This window comes from Schistocerca gregaria, chromosome 7 (genome assembly GCF_023897955.1).
Source record: "Schistocerca gregaria isolate iqSchGreg1 chromosome 7, iqSchGreg1.2, whole genome shotgun sequence".
Taxonomy (NCBI): Eukaryota; Metazoa; Arthropoda; class Insecta; order Orthoptera; family Acrididae; genus Schistocerca; species Schistocerca gregaria.
Genome location: NC_064926.1, coordinates 252,300,713 through 252,323,788, shown reverse-complemented (window position 1 = coordinate 252,323,788; position 23,076 = coordinate 252,300,713). Strand labels below are relative to the sequence as shown.

Sequence of the window (23,076 nt, the reverse complement as noted above, 5' to 3'; positions counted from 1 at the left end):
TATTGTACAAGGGCGTGCTGAGAAGTAACACCTCTAAATTTTTTAATGTGCAAACTCTAAAAGTATTTGAAATAAAACAAACGCTATTAATATTCTATAACCTTTTTCTTCTTGTCTACATATTTATTTCTTAACATAGTCATCCTGGTGACCAGAGACCAGTTTGTTCATATCGTCACTGCAGAATGTTTGACTTTGTTGACGATGAGACAGCTTCACCTCTGCTTGCAATGCTTCATAACTCTGAAAGCAAATTTGTAGAAGCTGGTCTTTAAGTTCTGAAAACAGATGAAAATCAGTCGCAATTGTATGGAGGATTATTGCAGGGATCGCAGCGCTCGTTTGGGGTCTGGCATTGCCAGACTGAAGCAGAAGATGCTCCATGTGAGGATGAACTATTCGAATTTTAAGCACACTGTTCCTCACGCACCAAAATACGAGGATTGACTGTAAAGTAATGCATCCACCTCCGTAACTCTTCAACAGTTGGCAGCACTGGTATGTGGCAGGTACTGGCTTGTTCCATAGCCTCTTCTCTACAGCTCCAGTTGGTGGGAAGCCTTAGCACTGAACGGTTTAAATGGTTGTGTTGTTACAGTGTAAAGTATGGAACCCTGCGCAGACGGTCGGTCAATCCGATTAAAGCAGCGTGCAGTCACTGTATTCTTGACAGCAGATAGTGTCACCCCGAAGTAGACAGAGAATGAAAGCAGTTTATGGTGATTGTGCTGATGCGAGTATGTGCGTCACTGGGCAAGTATGTTTACAGACGTAGAGACAGGAAGATCTGACCTGCATGGTAAAGATTTGGACGTCCTGTGACAGCAACCACCGAGTTTCACAAGCAACATGGTGATTCAGGACGATTGTCGTATCACTCAGAGAGAAGCTGCAAGCACAATAGGCATTTCACAAGAAACTGTGGGTCACATTATTTCTGTGCTTGGCTGTAGGAAGATTTGTGCACTATGGGTATCCAGGATTCTGACTCCTGAAATGAAAGTGCACAGACTTTAAATCTGCTAGGAACTTGTCTCGCATTACCATATGAGAATGAAGGTGACACCTTTCTCCATTCAACTGTGACAAGAGACACCATTACGACCCAGAGACGAAATGTTAATCAATGGAATATCGACACAAAGACTCGCCCCAGAAAAAGAAATTCAAGACACAGCCCACAGTGTTCTGTGGCGCAGATTATGTAATCCATGTTGATATACTTGATCGTGGAACAACAAACAATTCAGAGCTTTGCATCACAACGCTGCAAACTCTGAAACGACGGATAAAAAGGGTCCGAAAGGAAAAGGGAACTGTTTTCCTGCAGCATGACAATGCCAAACCACACACTCCACGTGCAACCACGGCAGAGCTTCAGAGACTGAATCTCACCACCGTACGGCATGCTACATACAGTCCAGATTTAGCACCGTCTGACTTCCATCTGTCCCCGATAACGAAAGACGATCTGCAGGAACATCATTATGCTCCTAATGAAGGCGTTACGAGAACTGTGAGATTGTGAATGCAGAAACAGAGTGTCGGCTTCTTCCGTGACGGCTTCAGAAAACTTGTTCATCGTTGGCAGAAATATATCCAACTGGCCGGTGATTATGTGGAAAAGTGAATATTGGTAATTAAAGATCACATTTTAAGGATTATTTCTGCTTTTGATTTATTAAAACATTCCCATCCAAACCCAATTACCGAAGGTGTAGGCATTACTTTTCATTTAACCTTCGTAGTTACATTACACGCTGCTATGTTACATGCCAGAATTCTTAGCATTCTAGCGGCAGAGAGCAGCCAATGTATACATATATAGAATGAAGTTGTGGAATATTAAAAAACGTTGCTTTATTTAAAAAGCTGTAAGAGTTTTCACCCGAAATATCCGGCGGCATGACTTCTCAGCAAGTCCTCTTACATTACTCGTGTTTCCCTACAGCTTAAACCCATTTTTCCAATAATTTCGTGCATGTTGCACAATTTTAGTGTGGCACACGTGTTATAGGTCGACAAATCATATGTACCGTATCTTTATTTTTCTTAAATCTTGCTTCCATTACTAAGCACAACGCCAGGTGTGCCTCTTTATTCGCCTTTACCTTTCCTAAAGCCATACTGATCTTCATGCAACAGCTATTGCATGTTCTTTTCCATTCTTTTGCACATTATTCTTGTCAGCAAGTTGGATCAATGGTTACTCATGCCTTTATATAAAGTTCTTCTCGTCCGCTTTTCCATACCCCTTTCTCCCCCCGCGATATGCTTCTATGAGAACTGCGACCACTGAGATGCTATTGACACACCTACTGATGATGTCCTTTTTACTTCTGCGAGAAAGGAATTCCTCCTTTGAATTTATTTAAGCTAAAGTGTTTCATGACAAAAGTTCGAATGTAGTAGCAGACAATAAATATCATAAAATTAAAGTACAGCGCGACGCAAAATGTTAAGTCGGAGACCAGTGAACTTTGAATCACAAAGAGCAGCACCTAGAGTTACATGGCAACGTTACGGCCGATGTGCTCGTGTCCAGCCGTCTTCGGAGCAAGACGCCTCCAAACTCTGTTAAAAGTGACGGCGGGGCTGTAAGAATTTCGTAATGAGATTTGCGTCCTGTCCCCTTGCAGCTGAGACTCCCTTATTGAATCTGCGCGCATCTCTTCGGCAGCGCAGGCCGTGTGCTCAGTTATTGGTTCTCTGTCGAGCGTACCTTATGCAGGAGCAGCCATATTTTGTTTGCAAATTCTTGGAAAAGAAATTTTCCAATATCGGCCGGCGGCGACGGTTGCCCCTGGGACTTCTCGTGGTCCACACGTGAAAGCCCACATCCGCACCAGGTAGTCTCAGTGCTGAGGTCTCGACGGACTCTCTTGGACGACACCGCTGGTCTTCATCTCATTGTTCCCACCTAGTTTTTGCACAACTAAGTCCAAAAATGAAACAATCTACGGATCCGCTATTACTTAACAAGGAGACATTAAGGACTGATGGAAACTCCCTCTTCGGTATTCTTGATATTTGAAGGATTTGAGAGGGGGGAGAGGAGAGGAGAGAGAGATCAGCAAATTGCAGTTTTATTTTTTTTACTGTGATCAGCAAAATGCAGTTTATTTTTTTACTGTGATCCAGACTATTACAATTTTTTGCACGGATAAGTATGTTGAAAATTGGAAGATTTCCTACCTCTGTTAAGTACAAAACATTTCTAGCTCATTAACGAAGTCCGCCGTAGCTGAATGCTTAGTGTGGAAGTCTAAAATTTGTAATGTTGTTGGGTCGATTGTTGTTGATATCAACTTTATTTAACTGAATTCCATTTTTATTAACAAATGCAAATGTTATTCAACAAAAACAATCATTTTTTAATAAAATAACATCTCTATTTTCACTACAGATCAGATAAAAAGAAATAAAAATGAATGGAGTGCGAAGTACCTTAGTATGAAATTATCTTTTTTTCCCCTGATCTTTAGCCAGCACCTTCACGGGGCGGCGTGTTACTTATTGGATCTGGCAATTTTAGCGGAGTGTTGCCGGATGCCGCCGTCGCCCCCTCCCCCCACCTCCCGGAACATAATTTGTGAAAACCATGTAAGAACCGTGGGCTCTGCTGACTATTGACAGCCCTATTAAACTATGAAACTTCGAATACGATTGTACACTGGCTCTACAATGTACTACTCACGTATGAAAATTTGTGCCGGACCGGGACACTTATTTCTCGCTTTAAGTGAGCATTCACCTTAAACATATCTAGCTATCCGTGCGCGGCTCACGGCCAGAGCCAAACTTCCATATCCTAGTGTCTACGTCCTATAGGGCTCGCAAACAAATCGTCTGATTGCCGTACAGGGAGACACATTGTTTTTGCTCGTCAGACTGCCATGCTTTGGCACGAAATACAGCGGGCAGGGTCTGTATTTTAGAGTGTCGGTATAATTCCATGCAATGTTCCTTCGGGCCTTGGAACGGGCAAGCACGGGTAGCAGGACTGTTCGGTGGACTTGTTTCTCCGAAAAAATAAATAAAAAATTAAAAAATCGCTCGAGTACTAATCAGTTTTTTTAGATTCTGTTTTGTATAATTTACATTCGTAACGAAATTATAAAATGGAAAGTTACAACATAAGGCAGTTTCTGCCTTCAAGGTGGGATGGATTACGAGAGATAAATTACATGTTCCGTAAACAGTATTAAATAGGTCGCTTTTGTATGAAAATCATAAATCAAATTAATTTTCCGACAAAGAAGACTAAAGCCGTACACAGCACGTAAGTAAATAAATATGAAATTAGCTGCTTCCAGCTACTGAGACAGTAACACTGCAAATGGAGATTGGTGACAACATATGCGCCATATTGTTGGTTTTCTTTTTTATGTTAATTACGGTGCTGATCAACGTATGTATGTTTCTCTTGTAGGAGCATACTTCGGAATATTTTTCCCCCTGCCTTCTTATTCCCCGTTATAAATCTATAACTCTGCAACAGGATATTCTGACCACGCGCTGTAAGATGCCAGCGGGCGAAATATCGCCGAAACTAAGTGGCCCGCTGCCGTGGCCGGCAAAATGAAGATAACCGAGGAACTAATTATTTCCGTCGCCATAAATCAACGCCGGCAGTAATTGGTACGTCGGGTAATCTCGCGGAAACAAAGAACGGCGGCGGGGAGGGAAGGCCAGGACAGAGCACGAAACACTTGCAGCAGCGAGGCTTCCGCTGGACGGTCAGGACGCCAAACAACCCAACGTGAGTGTGTGTGTGCGCGCAAGCGCGCTAGAGAGAGAGAGAGAGAGAGAGAGAGAGAGAGAGAGAGAGAGAGAGAGAGACAGACGAAATGGGAGGCGGGGAGAGGGAAGACCGTCGGTCCGTCGGCTAATAATTAATTACGGAGCCGAAGACCACCCCAGAACAACAGCGTATTTGTCAACAGCAACACACACAATCAGATTTCAGCAACCCGTAGTGACATCCAGAGCTAATCTACATTACCTTCCTGTTATAGAAAATAATCCGGTGTGCTGCATGTTTTCACCACAGTGTGTTTTTATGACTAGCACCTCGTGCAAAATGACAGGGAAGCGAAGGAAACATCGGTGGGCTACCGAATAAACTAACTTTTGATCCTCGTCGCTAGATGATCCTCAGCATGTTACTAACATGATCACGAATTTGGTACCAGGGCGACTAGGGAAGGAAGATCATGCCACTCCATATAGCCCCTTACCGAAGGTAGTGCTATGCTGATGGTATCTATATACAGGATGTAGAAAAATTCGCGCTCCCTGACTTCGCAACGAGATTCTTCGTATACTAGCAATACAAAAATTTCTCTCATAACATTTCTTCCAGTGTGTATTTCTGGTAGTGAATGGACGTTAAAGACTGGCAGTCTGGCAACACTGTAATCCCGTGTACAGTAACTACCTGTCAAGACATAGCAGTAGTGCTGTTCTGGCGGTGGAATGGATTTTGCGTTAGCATGCAGGAAGTCGAGGGTTCGATTCTGTGTCGAGGGTTATTGTTTTTACTTGCTAGAAGTAGTCTGAATGGTACGGTAGCAGGTGTCTTAATCGCCATACAGCGACTGCAGTGGATATTCTACAAAACATTTGCAGTCACATACTACAAATACAGAAATGGTAATACAATCGTTTTCATAAGTCATCTTTTAAAAGACCTTTTGCACGTCACGGACGCGAACTGTTTCGCGCCACTGCATCTACCAGATTCCAATCCTGCTTTTGTGTGTCTCCCACCCCAATGGCCCCATCGATTAGTAGCAACTAATATTCTTGCCAAGTTCAGGACCCTTACATTCCGTTACGACCTGACGTCACCAGTAGGGTGGATTGCATATGATTTCGATCAGACCCTTGGGCGAGGTTACGCAGGAAACATGTTTTGAATCTAGAAGATGCTGTGGCGCGGTACAATTCGCGTCCACAGCGTGCAAACGGCTTCTTTAAAAGGTGATCAGTAGAAACTGTTGTACTTCCATTTCTGTGTTCTTAGTACGTAACTGCAAATGTTTTGCAGAGGACCCACAGTATTCTCAGTATGACGACTAAAACGCCAGATACCGCACCACGCAGATTACCTTAGCAAACAAAACCAAATCAACCTCGACTCAGAATCGAGCCCTAGAGCTCCTGCTTGATAACCAAAACGCTATCCATTGCAGCAGGTGCACAGCACTGTTTTATGTGCTGACAGAGGTAGTTGCCGGCCGCTGTGGTCTCGCGGTTCTAGGCGCGCAGTCCGGAACCGTGCGACTGCTACGGTCGCAGGTTCGAATCCTGCCTCGGGCATGGATGTGTGTGATGTCCCTAGGTTAGTTAGGTTTAAGTAGTTCTAAGTTCTAGGGGACTAATGGCCACAGCAGTTGAGTCCCATAGTGCTCAGAGCCATTTGAACAGAGGTAGTTACCGTACATGCAATCACTGTGTTACCAGACAACCACTCCTTGACGAGCATTCTATGCCCGAAATATGCGCAGGGCGAAATTCTGTGGCAGACTTTTTTGTATTGCCAGTATGTGAAAAATTGGGCTGCTAAGTCCGAGTACATAACTTTTTTCTTCACCCGGTGCATATAAAAGGCAACGTTCTGACTGACTTATCACCCAGCCCAAGCCGCTACGGAAATGAACTTGAAATTTTAAGGTGGTGTTGCGACGGAGAAGTAATTTTTTCTAAATTCTACCCCTACGGATTTGGAATAGGGGGATGAAAATTTTTGTAAAAATTATCGTTATTAAAGAAGTAATAAATTGTTTTTAAAATGACGTCTATGAGAACTAATATTTCACTTCTCGGTTACAAATTTTTTAAAAAAATTCAGTGTTTTTGGAAATTTGATCTCTAAAGGGGTAAAATATGGGGTGAAATGTTTTATGAAAATATTATGAAAGCAATTTTAAAGCTAACTCCGTGAAATTTTCAATTTCCAACAGAGAAGTCAAATTCAAAGTTTTTGGAAATTCAAGCACTAAAGAAGTAAAATTTTTTAAGAAAATATTTCACTGTGAAAGCATTTTTAAAGCTAAATCCATAAAAATTGGTGTTTGACTTCTCTGCTTGAAATAAAAAATTACATGTTTCACTGTTTTTTGGAAATGCATCCTCAAAGAGGGTGAAATAGGCGAAGAAAATGGTTAAGAAAGTATGACGTTATAGTAAAAAATTTTCAACGCTAAATCTTCGAAAATTGCTTAAGATATATAGAAATATGTCCTAGGGATGAATGTGTCAATGGTAATTAATCCACAGGAACGCAAAAGGCATGATTAACAAAAACCTTTTACTCCAGCTACAAGAATCACTTTTTGGTCAGAAGTACATTCGGAAACGACCGTGCTTCTATGGCCTTAATTACCGTTGAAAGTTTACAAGGTGTTGCAACTTGCGAACAAACTAGCCACCTTCAATGTTTCCAAAATCGCATATCGAATTTCGCTTTAAGTCTATCCTCCTTGAAGAGCTACACTGACTGGAAATGGTCCAGCTGACCTTCCAGAAGTTTCAGACCACGTCCCAGCCTTCAAAACTGAAAAATCGACAGTCACAGGTCCGAAAATCTGCACATTGGGATTGATTGCGCTTCGGTTATGCACCACATGCTATTCGGATCTACTGGCAACCATTCCAACAGAGTAACATTCACTGAGGTGACAGAAGTCATGGAATACCTCCTAATATCGTGTCGAAGCTCCTTTCTCCCGGCGTAGCGCAACGACTAGACGTGGCATGGACCCACGAAGTCGTCGGAAGTCCCCTTCAGAAATATTGCGCCACGCTCCCTGTATAGCCGTCCATAACTGCGGAAGTGTCGGTGGTGTAGGATTTGTGCACAACATGACTTCTCGATTATGTCCCATAAATGTTCGATTGGATTCACGTCGGGCTATCTGGGTGGGCAAATCATCCGCCCGAATTGTCCAGAATGTTCCTCAAACCAATCGCGAACAAATATGGTCCAGTGACATGGCGCATTGTCACCCATAAAAATTTCATCGTCGTTTGGGAACATTAAGGCCATGAATAGCTGTAAATGGTCTCCACGTAGGCGAACATGACAAGGACACAGTCCATTCCATGTAAACACAGCCCATTCCATTTTGGAGCCACCATGAGCTTGCACAGTGCCTTGGCAATCTCGCTCCACGGCTTCTTGGTGTCTGGCACAGTGCCCTCACAATCTGGGTCCATGGCTTCGTGGGATCTGCGCCATTCTCGAACTCTCCCGTCAGCTGTTACCAAATGAAATCTGGACTCATCCGACCAGGTCACAGTTTTCAAGTCGTGTAGGGTCCAACCGACATTATCACGAGTCCAGGAGAGGCGCTGCGGCCACCGTAAGGTGCGTGGCTGAGGGTACCCTGTGCCACTACTTATGTTTCCTGTTTCAGACACAAACAGAATGAAGGAAAAACGAATGTCTGTATGTTTCCGCATGAGCCCTAATTTCTCGTATCTTATCTTAGTGGTTCCTGTGCGCATTATACCTTGTGTGAACGATACAACCACCACGTGTGTGTGTGTGTGTGTGTGTGTGTGTGTGTGTGTGTGTGTTCGCGCCAACAGTGATTACTTGGCAGTGAATCTCGCTCCGAGTGGATTACGTTTAGGAGGTGCTTGTATTTGCCTACTTACTACTGATTTTTGTTCTGTTTTTCCTTATTTGAAAAACTCATCGTAACTGCCCACTGCACGAGGGAAGTAGCCGATATAGCAGCACACAGATGCCACTGAAATATATGAGACAACTTTAACAGAAAGAACACGCTATGAAACTTAGTGCCATATGGACAGTAGCTCTAAGGTTGAGTTACCTTTATCAGATGACAGTTTGAGAGTTTTACTTCTGACAAGGATTATCTCTGCTGATCACTTGGAAACTTCTATCACCTTCCCTTCTGACAGCATTCATCTAGCTGCCCTATATCAGACCAGTCCGTCGGTAAGAAACAGCAGAACTAAGAGCCTCCGAAGATGTCCAACGCAGCTCTGGACGTAACGACAGGAAAAAATACTCTGCATGATCAAAAACATTCGTACATCTGTATGTAATACGCAATTGGCCACTAGATCTCAAGAGCGTCGGACTCGCCAGTATCAAAGTAGGCGTGGATTACTCTGTTGTCACTTGTCAGTAGACAAGCAGCAAAGGGTCCCTGTAAACTACCGAACTTGTTTGTCAAACAGGCTATTTCATGTCCACAGATTTGTCAAAATAGCGCACCCGTCACCACCAACGTAGTTTGTCAAATTTGACTTCACTTTCGAAGCAGTTGTAACGAACTATTTTGACACTAGTGAGAATGATTAGAAATGCAGACAAAGCATTTCTTGCATTGACTTTAACAATGTGTATGACGACTAACAAGTAAACAAGACCCTGGTCCATGGAGTGGTATAAAATAAATATACATATGAAAATGTAATGAAAGTTCTTTAAAAGAACACGATGTGGGAACAATCATCATCTGATGGAGAACCGGAGAACTTTATATTTTCATTTTATTGTACTCCTGCATGTATCTTGTGCGATGCAGCTTTTGTCCTTAATGTCTTACCACATAATACATAGGTGGGAAACACGCAGTAGTTCTGATGTTCTGGCGATTTCCAGTGCTCTTTAATTTTTACCGATATACTCATCTGATCGCAGTTTCCACAACTGTGGGAACTCACGATACAGAGAGGAAAGCTCCTTCTCCTTGAACATGCGGGAGGAAACATCAACACAACGTCAGACATCTTGTCAAATCAGCCGTCAGTCAAAATTTCTCTCAAATACGTCGGACAGTCCATGTTTGAGAAATATGTTGAACAAAGACCCGCACAGCCGAGTCTGATGAGCTGTTTGATATTTTACTGTCTCCTTAAACATCGGAATGGGTCGGCCAAGAGACTTCGAACGTATACTAGTCACTGGAAATCACATACGTAACAATGACGGAAACGCGAAGCAAAAACTACAGGTGTATACTAGGATCTTTCAGAACTTAATCTACTGACTTACAGGTAACGTCAAGCATTGTGCAGGGTGGTTGTAAAAAAAATACATAAAATTAGCGGAAGGAATCACACTTAAGTTTCAAAGCGGTATGAACAGCCCAACCAGCAGGGAGGCTATGAGTAGAGAGTTAAAAGGACTGGGATATAGTGGTTGAGCAGCTCCCTGTAAGCCACACACATCTGTACTGAATGTTAAGCGACACTTGATGTGGAGAAAAGAGTGATGTCACTGAGCATTGGGTCACTAGAATCAAGTAATTAACTGTGCTATACCCTGCGGCAATCCGATGAAAGCAGTAGGTGGTGTTATGGCGTGGAAGTGTTTTTCGTGGTTATGGCATTATCCGCTTATTGCACTTACGTTAACACGAAATGTGGTAGGATACGAACACAGTGCGTACATGCTATTTTGTAGGGCGGGCAACCACAGACAAACTTCCACCTTTTTGCAAAGAAAATTCCACACTGGCTGTATGAATGATTTTTATTAAATCCGCGACCGGTTTCGCACCACTTATCGGGTGCATCCTCAGGAAATATGCACAAAGAAATTATAATAAAAGCTCATATAAACTATTCGATCCTCCAATTCTGAGGTATAAATTAAACTTTTAAACAATTAGTTTTTTTAATGAAACAACAAAGTACTTACCTACGCTATTTATAACACAGTAACGTTGAACATTGCCCTGTAGCCACTCCCCACCATTCACGTCCAATATACCGTCGTCTGGTGAAAGCGGTAGTTAAAATTTAGAAATGTTTATTTAAAAAAATTTTAAATGATGGGAGCGGCAGTGACCTAGAAAATAAAAATGAAATACGATTCTGATAAAACTCCCCTAAACACTAACGACGAAGAGCGGAACAATGGCACGAACAATCCGGCTTCTGGCGATTTTCGCGCCACTGCGTGAGCGTTTTCCGGGATTCGGCCAGTCAGTCAAACCGTGTCCGCTGCCATGCGGCTCCTCTCAGCTTGGACGGTATGTTCTGATATGTTTACATGGCCCTAATTCCGCTATTTGTTCATGCTAATGTCTGAGCTCTTCGTCGTTCGTGTTTAGGGGAGTTTTATCAGAATCGTATTTTATTTTTATTTTCTAGGTCACTGCCGCTCCCATCATGTAAAACGTTTTTAAAAAACATTTTTAAATTTTAACTACCGCTTTCACCAGATGACGGTATATTGGACGTGAATCGTGGGGAGTGGCTACAGGGTAATGTTCAACGTTACCATGTTATAAATAGCGTAGGTGGGTAGCCCTACTTTCTTGTTTCAATAAAAAGAAAGTTTGTTTAAAAGCTTAATTTATGCCTCAGAATTGGGGGCTCGAATAGTTTATATGAACTCTTATTATAATGTTTTTTGTACAGATTGCCTGAGGATGTACAGATAAGTGGTGCGAAACCGGTCGCAGGTTTAATAAAAAATCATTCACACAGCCAGCGCGGAATTTTTTTTTTGAAAAACAGTGCGTACAGTGGACGACGAGTTCGCAGACAGTGATTGTGTCAGCACGAAAACGGATCCTGTCATTAAGTGCCACCTGCGAAGGAATGGTTTGTGGGCGATAAGTCTCCTGAAATGGACTGGCCAGGCCAGGGTCCCAACCTGAAAATGACAGAATACCTGTAATGAGTTAGAACGTTGATTTAACTCCAGCCATCAAGAGTCCAACATCACTGTCTTTTCTGGTTTCGGCTCTTGGGGAATAACGTGGAGCCATTCCACCACAGACATTCTTACACTTCGCTGGAAGTGTCCCCAGCAGACTTCAAGCCGTCACAGAGGAAGAGTGTGGACAAATTCCATATTAATGTCGACTAATGTGTGTCCAAATACCTTTCGTCAGATAGCGTAGTTTCATGGACTATGAACACAGAACCAGGAAGTTTGACCAGCAGCTAAGCCAAGTGGTTGTGAAAGCTTCGATTGTATAACCTTTCGTAATCCACGAATGCATAAATCACTAAAATACGAACTGTTCAGGTGATTCTGTACGAGCACAAAATAATTTAATGAAAGATCATTTTTTCCCGTCTGTATATGTAAATGCTTGATGAGATCTTACAATCGGTCGCAAAGTGGGCAATGTAATGAACTGCACAAGATAAACAGCAAGGCTGAATGGTTGCACTCGTAAGAGCTAAAACTGCAGAAGCAGCACGAATAATCCGCCCACCCGTCAGATTGCGTGTGGACACTGGCGACTCCTTGGTGGACGCTAGCTACCTGCACTCGTGGAATGTGGGCTCCCAGGTAACCGTGGGGGCAAGCAGGTGGAGATCCGCCGTCGAACCGACGGACCCATGCTACAGACCCAACCGCAAGACCATTCCCCACACACAGGCGAATGGGTCGGGACAGACCTGGTAGGCAGACTCGTCCGCCTGTGTGTGGGGGGGTCTAAAAATGCAGCCGAGTGCGCGGCACGTGGAGAGACAGGGCCACTCACCGCCGATGCTGGCGTTGTAGGCGACGCCGACGCCGCAGTAGCTGTTGTAGGCGACGGCCGCCACCTCACCCGCGCACCGCGTGCCGTGCTTGTTGTCGCCATTGTCGCGCGGCATCGGGTCGTCGTCGTTGTCGTTGATGTCCGTGCTGGCGTGCGGGTCCTGCAGCAGAAAAAAGTAATCTTACGTCAACGTTATCAGGCGTACAATAGTCCCCTTGTGAAAAATTTGCATACCGGTAACTCAGGATCTGCAAAAAATTTTGTTAGTAGTGTCTTTATCACCTCAAACAGTCTTTAGCCGGCCGGAACGGCCGAGCGGTACTAGGCGCTTCAGTCTGGAACCGCGCGACCGCTACGGTCGCAGGTTCGTATCCTGCCTCGGGCATGGATGTGTGTGATGTTTTTAGGTTGGTTAGGTTTAAGTAATTGTAAGTTCTAAGGGACTGATGACCTCAGATGTTAAGTCCCATAGTGCTCAGAGCCATTTGAACCATAGTCTTTAACAGAGTATCTGGGAGTAGTGACCCATTTACATCACTGTATTGGGATTTGCAGAAATAGTAACATGAAGTGTCCTGATACTTTCCTCATAAGAGGACAAGAAATGCGTATCTGTGTGCGGTGTACAGCTGTGAAAGCGAACGACAATTTTTTCCTGGCGCAGTCATTACACATGTACACATTTTTATTAACCACTGTGGCTACGATCGTGCTCCTGGAAGGGTCATTTGAGTGGGATTTCTTTCCTGAGCAGCTTTTTCCTCTCCTACTTACTGATAAACACTCACCACCATGACGATTCTGGCATTACGACTAACAGCTGACGTAGTTATAAGAGCTGAACTCTTTGCCAACATCAAAAACCGAATCGCCACGTCACTGCATCACTTATGCCACTCCAAGCAATTCTGCCGTATGGCGACCGACAGCTGCAGGAGCAGGGCATACCGATGTACAGTAACTGTGTTCCAGGCACTTCCCACAAATCTGTTTACCCCTTTTCCGTACTCTAGTTCGACCCGCGCAAACAAACGCACCAAATTTAAGCATCCCTTGTCACAATCGTAGAAACGTAAGTTAGGCTAAACTTTTTTTGTGTGTGTCGGATAGAGCTCTATTCAAAACGTACACTATAAAAATAAGTACACGTTCAGATTAAATAATCATATGTTTATTAACGAATAAATATAGCAGAGGTATTTTTAAAAATGTCCAACAGCCGAACCACAAAAGTGAGAAAAACTACCGCTAGATCAAATGCCTCTTCTACTTATTTCCCTAAATAAATCGATCTGACGCTTAAAAAAAAAATACCGCAACGAAGGTGTGCAAAGTTAGCATGAAACACCAAGTTCGAAGCGAAACGACGTGGGAATCACGGAGTGTGAAGTGGCGTTACATCTGCCACAAAGCTTCCGAATCTACGACTTTTAAACTACTTTTAAAGTTGTAGGTGTTTTCCTATCACAAATTCGTTGAAGGGCAGGATTTCTTCTTGTAATTAAATTTTTGTTAACAATATATAAATTTAGGCGTCGTGTTATTACATTCTTTTAGAAGAATTCACAACTGAAAACGCCCATGAAGATTGTAATTCCCATTAAAATGTTGTTTGTGTGCACAAATTTATGCACTGGAGTAGTTGTTGTGGTCTTCAGTCCTGAGACTGGTTTGATGCAGCTCTCCATGCTACTCTATATTGTGCAAGCTGCTTCATCTCCCAGTGCGTTCTGCAGCCTACATCCTTCTGAATCTGCTTGGTGTAGTCATCTCTTGGTCTCCATCTACGATTTTTACCCCCCACGCTGCCCTCCAATTCTAAATTGGTGATACCTTGATGCTTCAGAACATGTCCTACCAACCGATCCCTTCTTCTGGTCAAGTTGTGCCACAAACTTCTCTTCTCCCCAATCCTATTCAATACTTCCTCATTAGTTATGTGATCTACCCATCTTATCTTCAGCATTCTTCTGTAGCACCACATTTCGAAAGCTTCTATTCCATTCTTGTCCAAACTATTTATTGTCCATGTTTCGCTTCCATACATGGCTACACTCCATACAAATACTTTCAGAAATGACTTCCTGATACATAAATCTATACTCGATGTCAACAAACTTCTCTTCTTCAGAAACGCTTTCCTTGCCATTGCCAGTCTACATTTTATATCCTCTCTACTTCGACCATAATCAGTTATCAACTCCTGTACTACTTTAAGTGCCTAATTTCCTAATCTAATTCCCACAGCACTACCCCACTTAATTCGACTACATTCCATTACCCTCGGTTTGCTTTTGTTGATGTTCATCTTATATACTCCTCTCAAGACACTGTCCATTCCGTTAAACTGCTCTTCCAAGTCCTTTGCTGTGTCTCACAGAATTACAACGTCAAAGTTTTTTATTTCTTCTCCATGGATTTTAATACCTTCTCTGAATTTTTCTTTTGTTTCCTTTACTGCTTGCTCAATATACAGATGGAATAACATCGGGGAGAGGCTACAACCCTGTCTCACTCCCTTCCCAACCACTGCCTCCCTTTCGTGTCCCTCGAGTCTTTTAACTGCCATCTTGTTTCTGTACAAATTGTAAATAGCCTTTTGCTCCCTGTATTTTACCCCTGCCACCATTAGAATTTGAAAGAGAGTATTCTAGTCAACGTTGTCAAAAGCTTTCTCTAAGTCTACAAATGCTAGAAACGTATGTTTGCCAGATGGTAGAGTTTTGTCATGACTGGCTCTCCCAAGGCCGTCAGTAGTTCCAATGGAATGTTGTCTGCTCCGGCGGCCTTCTTTCGACTCAGGTCTTTCAGTGCTCTGTCAAAGTCTTCACGCAATATCACATCTCGCATTTCATCTTCATCCTATTCCATTTCCATAATACTGTCCATAAGTACCCGTACATCGCCCTTGTATAGGCCCTCAATATACTCCTTCCACCTTTCTGCTTTCCCTTCTTTGCTTAGAACTGGGCTTCCATCTGAGTTCTTGATGTTCATACAAGTGGTTCTCTTATCTCCAAATGTCTCTAATTTTCCTGTAGGCAGTATCTATCTTACCCCCTCATGAGATAAGCCTCTACATCCTTACATTTGTCCTCTAGCCATCCCTGCTTTGCACTTCCTGTCGATCTCGTTTTTGAGACGTTTATATTCCTTTTTGCCTGCTTCATTTACTGCATTTTCATATTTTCTCCTTTCATCCATTAAATTCAATATTTCTTCTGTTACCCAAGGATTTCTACTAGCCCTCGTCTTTTTACCTACTTGATCTTCTGCTGCCTTCACTACTACATTCCTCAAAGCTACCCATTCTTCTTCTACTGTATTTCTTTCCCCCATTGCTGTCAATTGTTCCCTTATGCTCTCCCTGAAACTCTGTACAAAGTCTGGTTCTTTCAGTTCATCCAGGTCCCATCTCCTTAAATTCCCACCTTTTTGCAGTTTCTTCAGTTTTAATCTACAGTTCATAACCAATAGATTGTGGTCAGAGTCCACATCTGCCCCTGGAAATGTCTTACAATTTAAAACCTGGTTCCTAAATCTCTGTCTTACCATTATATAATCTATCTGATACCTTTTAGTATCTCCAGGGTTCTTCCATGTATACAACCTCCTTTCATGATTCTTAAACCATGTGTTAGCTATGATTAAGTTGTGCTCTGTGCAAAATTCTACTAGGCGGCTTCCTCTTTCATTTCTTAGCCCCAATCCATATTAACCTACTATGTTTCCTTCTCTCCCTTTTCCTACACTCGAATTCCAGTCACCCATGACTATTAAATTTTCGTCTCTCTTCACTATCTGAATAATTTCTTTTATTTCATCATACATTTCTTCAATTTCTTCGTCATCTGCAGAGCTAGTTGGCATATAAACTTGTACTACTGTAGTAGGCGTGGGCTTCGTGTCTATCTTGGCCACAATAATGCGTTCACTATGCTGTTTGTAGTAGCTTACCCGCATTCCTATTTTCCTATTCATTATTAAACCTACTCCTGCATTACCCCTATTTGATTTTGTGTTTATAACCCTGTAGTCACCTGACCAAAAGTCTTGTTCCTCCTGCCGCCGAACTTCACTAATTCCCACTATATCTAACTTTAACCTATCCATTTCCCTTTTAAAATTTTCTAACCTACCTGCCCGATTAAGGGATTTGACATTCCACGCTCCGATCCATAGAACGCCAGTTTTCTTTCTCCTGATAACGACATTCTCTTGGGAAGTCCCCGCCCGGAGATCCGAATGGGGGACTATTTTACCTCCGGAATGTTTTACCCAAGAGGACGCCATCATCATTTAATCATACAGTAAAGCTGCATGCCCTCGGGTATTGTTTGAAGTACTGAACTACGAAAATATGTCAAAAAGCGTTCAAATGGTTCTGAGCACTATGGGACTTAACATCTATGGTCATCAGTGCCCCAGAACTTAGAACTACTTAAACCTAACTAACCTAAGGATATCACACAACACCCAGTCATCACGAGGCAGAGAAAATCCCTGACCCCGCCGGGAATCGAACCCGGGAACCCGGGCGCGGGAAGCGAGAAGCGAGAACGCTACCGCACGACCACCAGCTGCGGACGTCAAAAAGGGACAAGAGTTAGTGTTAACGTACAGAACAGAAGTATCACGTGAAATAAACGCGTAGCTACGTAATGGGTATCTGCTCGTAGGCTTGTACTGCGATTGTCTCGCGCATCACGCTGGCCAGTCGTCTCCAAGCGCTTGGGAACGGGTTTCATCGAATTAAACGGTATGGCAAGGGGCTAAAACCTTTTAATGCTGCGTGCTATCGTAAAGCCGGTGATTTGCCACAAGGCGGAAACGGTGGCGAGTGAAATGAAGGAATTGCAAGCATGTCAATATTGAGGATTGTGCCTACTCTGCCCCGCAAACAGAATTGCAGGCGAGAAAGAAAACACGACGAGTGACAAAATGTATTCGGTAGTCTCTGTCACTGATCACTTGCTCCGCTGAGAATAAGAAATTGAAGAATTAAAAAAACTTTCAAAATCGGCACGAACGTGCGGAAAGGAAGACAGAGGTTGAGGAAATGCTTCCGTTACTCCGAGTGCGCCTGAGGACGACGAACTGAAGGAGCATGGAAACTACCCACCCGGCCCCATGGAGTACAAACTGCGTGCGGCGATGGAAACATGGTAACGAAACATTTCAGGCAGTAACGAAACCGTATTTTCAGTGTAGTGGAGTACTCGTTAATCAGTAACAAATACATACGGTATGCAACAGTCCTAGTTGTGCCCGGTTACATCATTCATTCCTTGGTTGGTTTTGAAAATAGAGAGAGAGAGAGAGAGAGAGAGAGAGAGAGAGAGAGAGAGAGAGAGAGAGAGAGAGAGAGAGAGAGAGAGGAAGGAAGGAAGGGGGGGGGGGGGGAGACGGGGGCAATAGACCAGTACTAGTGCAGTGCAGCTACCGACAATTAGGACCAAGGTTGCTGTCGAGCTCATCATCCTCATCACCGTAGACTCCTTGAAACACTTTGGAATTGAAACCAGGAAACTGAAGGACAATCTGGTGACTGGGAGACGTGTCCTTGCTGACGAAATAGAAGTGAGTAAAGACTTCGGGAGAACAGGATTCGTTCTGTCTATCTCTGTAAGTGACATCGGCTACAAATGGGAGTTCTTTCCTGCTGTAGTCGTGCGACTGTCACTGATGACATAGCGGAAAAGGGAGGAGGTTAATGTTTAGTGTCTCGTCGGTACAGGTGTCATTAGAGACGGAGCACAAGCTCGCGTTGGTGAAGGATGAGGAAGGGAAATGGCCGTGCACTTTCAAGGAAATCATCCAGTCATTTGTCTGAAGCGATTTAGGCAAATTAGGGAAAACCTAAATCAAGATGGCCATATGTGGATTGAAACGTCGTCCTCCCGAATGGGAGTCCAGTGTGCAAATCACTGCGTCAACTCGCAGGGAATCAAGAAATGAAGTTCATTTAGCATTCTAATCTGCTTATGCGAAAGGCTGATGAAAATAATAAAAACTTTTGTTAGTACTGTTGCTTGCTAGACCAAGCTGTTGAACACAAGTGACAAGAGTTAAGTCTTTGAACACTGCGCTGAAACAGTCAATACACACATGCCCGAGATTTTGTTAAAATGAGACTATTTTTATGTTTTTTTCTTTATGGACTATAACAAACAAATTATACATAATCGTTTATCTACATAGCTTTTCGGTGATTTTCTTCCTTCTTTCAGAGTTCTTACTAAATGACGGCTTCCATAATTTATGGACTGATTTTAAGAACAGTAAGTAATCATTCTACTTTTTAACTAGTCTTTACGTGTAACTATTGCGTTCTTAATCAGATCAGGAACAAAAGGTGCTACACTCCGTCGTCTTTACTTCCTTTGCATATATTGCTATTCCAGTATCCACTTAATCGAGATTTACGCATTGAAAGGTGTGTGTGTGTGTGTGTGTGTGTGTGTGTGTGTGTGTGTGTGTGTGTGTGTAATTTTATAGGAAATTTTCCTGTTTCTGAATGCCTTGGACGCGCATGTAATATTTGTATCGTTTAGTAACGCGCGCTGTCTCGTCACAGACTCTGCGCTGCCCGCATACAAGTTGGGTCATCTTTTTTGCTCTGTGAAGATGCGCGGGTGTTAACGTTCTGATCGCGAGCTTGTGCAGGAAGAACGGACAACATGGGGCTCTTGAGAATTATTTTATTGATCTGATGGAAGATATTATTACAAAAGAAATATTATCGTTATGCACTGAATGAGATGGATTTACTAAAATACGTGTATTTTGAGAAGACTGGCAATTAAGGTAACGAATGAAGGTATTTTACTTTATCGCGGCAACAGTTAAGCGTTCTTAGTTAAATAGGGAAAACAATTCAGGAATTTCTTGCTATTTTTATAAAGTTTGTCACAGTATTTTTGAAAAGACGAAAAGAATTTAATTCTTAGCTTGAGGACTTTTGTATTAGAATAAATTTTCATATTGAGTTACATTTTTGTATTTCCCTAATGTTGATTTTACGTAGTAGTAATTTGTGATGAAATATTGCCTTATTGCTTGCTACACCTTCAATGGTGAAATTTTGTGAAAAGAACAGCGTCGAGAAGTTTGATTTTTATGAATTTTTTAAATAGTTTCTTGAGTAGAATTTTTGTCTAGAGAATAAACCAAATTATCATAGGTCATTATCGAGCACCTGTTACCTGAAGAACATTATTTTTTATGAGAGCGAAATATTTTGGGAACAAAGTTTGCACTGCATATATTTAAGATATCGCATTGGACTATCACGATTCTCCTTGGTTAGTAGCAGCTCAGAAACTGAGACGCATCTTTTATTCTTTTACTAGAAGAGCAGTTGCACAAGGTTTTCTACTGGGACACAGGTATGCCAAATACACGGGACAAGAGTTTAATTATTCTCATTCATTCAAACTCAACTTTTTTTTGTAATGAAGAGTGTTGGTCCAGACATTCTCGCAGTCAGACTTGCATTTAATTTTCGCAGACGGATTTAGCTCTTCACTGTGAACGTGAGGTTAGCTTATGCAGCCATTTCTGTTCTATGAATGGAATTTTTTGGTACGCAACAGCGTACATTTGTGAGATACCATACATTCATAACGAGACAATCCAGCAGTGAAGCACATCGGTAAGCATTAACATAATGTTCTTTACCTTTATTTATTTATTAAGGTAACTTTCAAAAGCTCCACCATTCAGCAAACTAATTCTTTTTATTTACCGGTCCTAACACGTTAGCCTTTCTTTACTACGCAGCCAAGCACGTTTCATTTGCCTCCCCCGGCCCAATCATATTTCTTGATCGAGAATCGTTCACGTTCATAATTTTATATTTTGTATACCAATTTCCACTTCACAGGTATTTATATCATTGAGGCATGTTACACAATAGCCTCAGGCACATTTATCCATCTTCAAACTTATTTTCTTGCCTACTTTTTTACTTTTTTGTCCATGACCGCCACATATCAGACTAACAAACACTTCAAATATATTCAAAAATGAAACTTCCTGGCAGATTAAAACTGTGTGCCCGACCGAGACTCGAACTCGGGACCTTTGCCTTTCGCGGGCAAGTGCTCTACCAACTGAGCTACCGAAGCACGACTCACGACCGGTACTCACAGCTTTACTTCTGCCAGTATCTGTGAGTACCGGTCGTGAGTCGTGCTTCGGTAGCTCAGTTGGTAGAGCACTTGCCCGCGAAAGGCAAAGGTCCCGAGTTCGAGTCTCGGTCGGGCACACAGTTTTAATCTGCCAGGAAGTTTCACATCAGCGTACACTCCGCTGCAGAGTGAAAATCTCATTCTGGAAATATTCAAAAATGTTTCAAATGGCTCTAAACACTATGGGACTTAACATCTGAGGTCATCAGTACCCTAGAACTTAGAACTACTCAAACGTAACTAACCTAAGGACATCACACACATCCAAGCCCGAGGCAGGATTCGAACCTGCGACCGTAGCGGTGGCGCGGTTCCAGACTTAAGCGCCTAGAACCGCTCGGCCACACCGACCGGCTTTCAAACACATTCCCTCAAACTGATGTTTCACGCTCTTGAAAGCGAAGTATCTCTTATCATTTCTTTTTTCACCTCTGGCAACATTTATTTTGTGAAAAATCCGGAGTTCAACCAAGGTTCGGAATCTAACTTAAACTGTTAAGTCACTCTACAACTGGGTGCGTACGTCAGATTGAAAGTTCTCCATCCTATGGTACAGTATAGCACTATGGTGTTCAAATGAATCGTCGGACAGATTTCAGTTTAACCTTTACCTTAAGAGCGAAATGCACTATGGTCTTACTTATCTTTATCTTTTCCCCCCCAATAGAGTTGCGGAGAGTATATATATATATATATATATATCCATTCTAGTTTTCACGGGAAGGCTATCAGCGGTTTTATTGTTATGAGGTTTTTCTCCCATTAATCGACTTTACACACGGTGCTACAATCGATACAAAACACATTGGTCACGGTGTATTCATATTACACAAGCATTCGGGCTTCCGAGGCCAACAGCGTCTAGGGTGCATCCCGAATATGCACAGACGATATTCTGACATGTGTAAAATGACGCACAAGACGGCCACGAGTGTGATGAACAGGCGTCACGTTGCCTCCGAAGAGCTGTAGGGGGGTGGGGACTTCGAATACTACTACTAGTCAGATCGCCAGCTATTAGAATGTGGGGCGTCAGGAATCCATTTCTACAACTACTGTACGGAGACAAATGCACCGCGCAGGCTTCACAGCCGACGACCGACTTCACGTTACTTCTAGCTCCTCACTGTAGTTCCTTATGAGTCGTATGACTAGTCTAGTGCTGAGGCCATTTTCATTTCCCATTATCTGTACGATTAACTTTGTCTTACAACCAGTAGCGATGCTGAATATCCCCCTTCTCTAGCATTACGAAGAGAACAAGCTTCCGGCATTAACGTTCTTATTTATGTTATCTCCACCCGTCTCCTTTACGTTGACGGCAACCCAACATACGGAGGGAGTTACCGTCTACCTAATACTCGTTACATAGCACCCACTGTTGAAGTCGCTTAAGTCTCCTGCTTTCCTCACTGTCTGTATACAGATTTCATGGAGTGACATATGCACTTCGTTGGCTGTTTCGTATGTGCGACAGCACGTCACATACTCTTCATATTAAATAATTTTCATTTCTACAGCAGAAGTGTGGACATAATGTTGTGTCTGGTAAGTATATGTTGTAATCCTGCAAAACACAAACGATACTTTGTGCAAAATATGCAGTGTTTTCTTGCCCTGTTAATGGCAAAATTATCACTGCTGCAACTGACTCCCCTGTAATGCGATAAAAAAATTGTACAATATTCAGCAGATATGTCAGACTGGACCACTAAAGAAGTAACTTGTATTCGCAGGAAATGAAATTTGTTTATGAGGATGTTTGAATTAATAGCATCATTAGTGTCTATAATTGACACGAACGACCGAGATTTGACTACTGGCACCACCGGGAAATTTGCCTGGGTGGGAGGGTTGAAAACTAGCGACTCTGCCACGCGAGAACAACTGAGGAGTTACTGGAAGGGCAAGTGGCATCCCCTATCTCGAAAGTTGTCCGGTAAACTATGTGCTCGCTGTTTTGATCAGAAGATGGGCAGACCTCTGGTTATAGCACCATGAAGTTGCTTTTTCAGTTTACATTTCAATAACAATGAGGCGTCCCAGTTTTTGCACCCCTTGAGGAGTTATCGGCACACTTCAGGCTTTTTGTTAGCCAGAACAATGACAACAGTACTCTCATTAATAGTTATTAATGTATTTATTGCTACATATATTAAGCCCACTGCCTTATTATCCAAAATGCGTTGCAATCTACAAAATGTTCCTTAGAAATTCGCATTATATACTTTAATTATTTAAAGTAACTTACAACTAAATGCACATAAAAACCTATTATTAACAAAACATACAGAACTAGTAACTGAGAGGAATAAACTAAGTAGCAGCGACTACGATTCCTGCCACTGAGTACTTTCCGCAAAATTTTTGGAGTTCACGAGTGGTGTCTA

At 42.6% G+C, this 23,076-nt stretch overlaps 1 protein-coding gene across 1 annotated transcript in view; it reads right to left on the bottom strand.

Annotated features, from left to right (window-relative positions):
• LOC126281630 (furin-like protease 2) overlaps nt 1-23,076 on the bottom strand; it is a 1,081,207-nt gene that overhangs the window by 56,325 nt on the left and 1,001,806 nt on the right. The window contains exon 6 of the mRNA XM_049980754.1: nt 12,495-12,654. Coding sequence (XP_049836711.1) covers nt 12,495-12,654 — 160 coding nt within the window. The remainder of the gene's footprint in view (nt 1-12,494; nt 12,655-23,076) is intronic.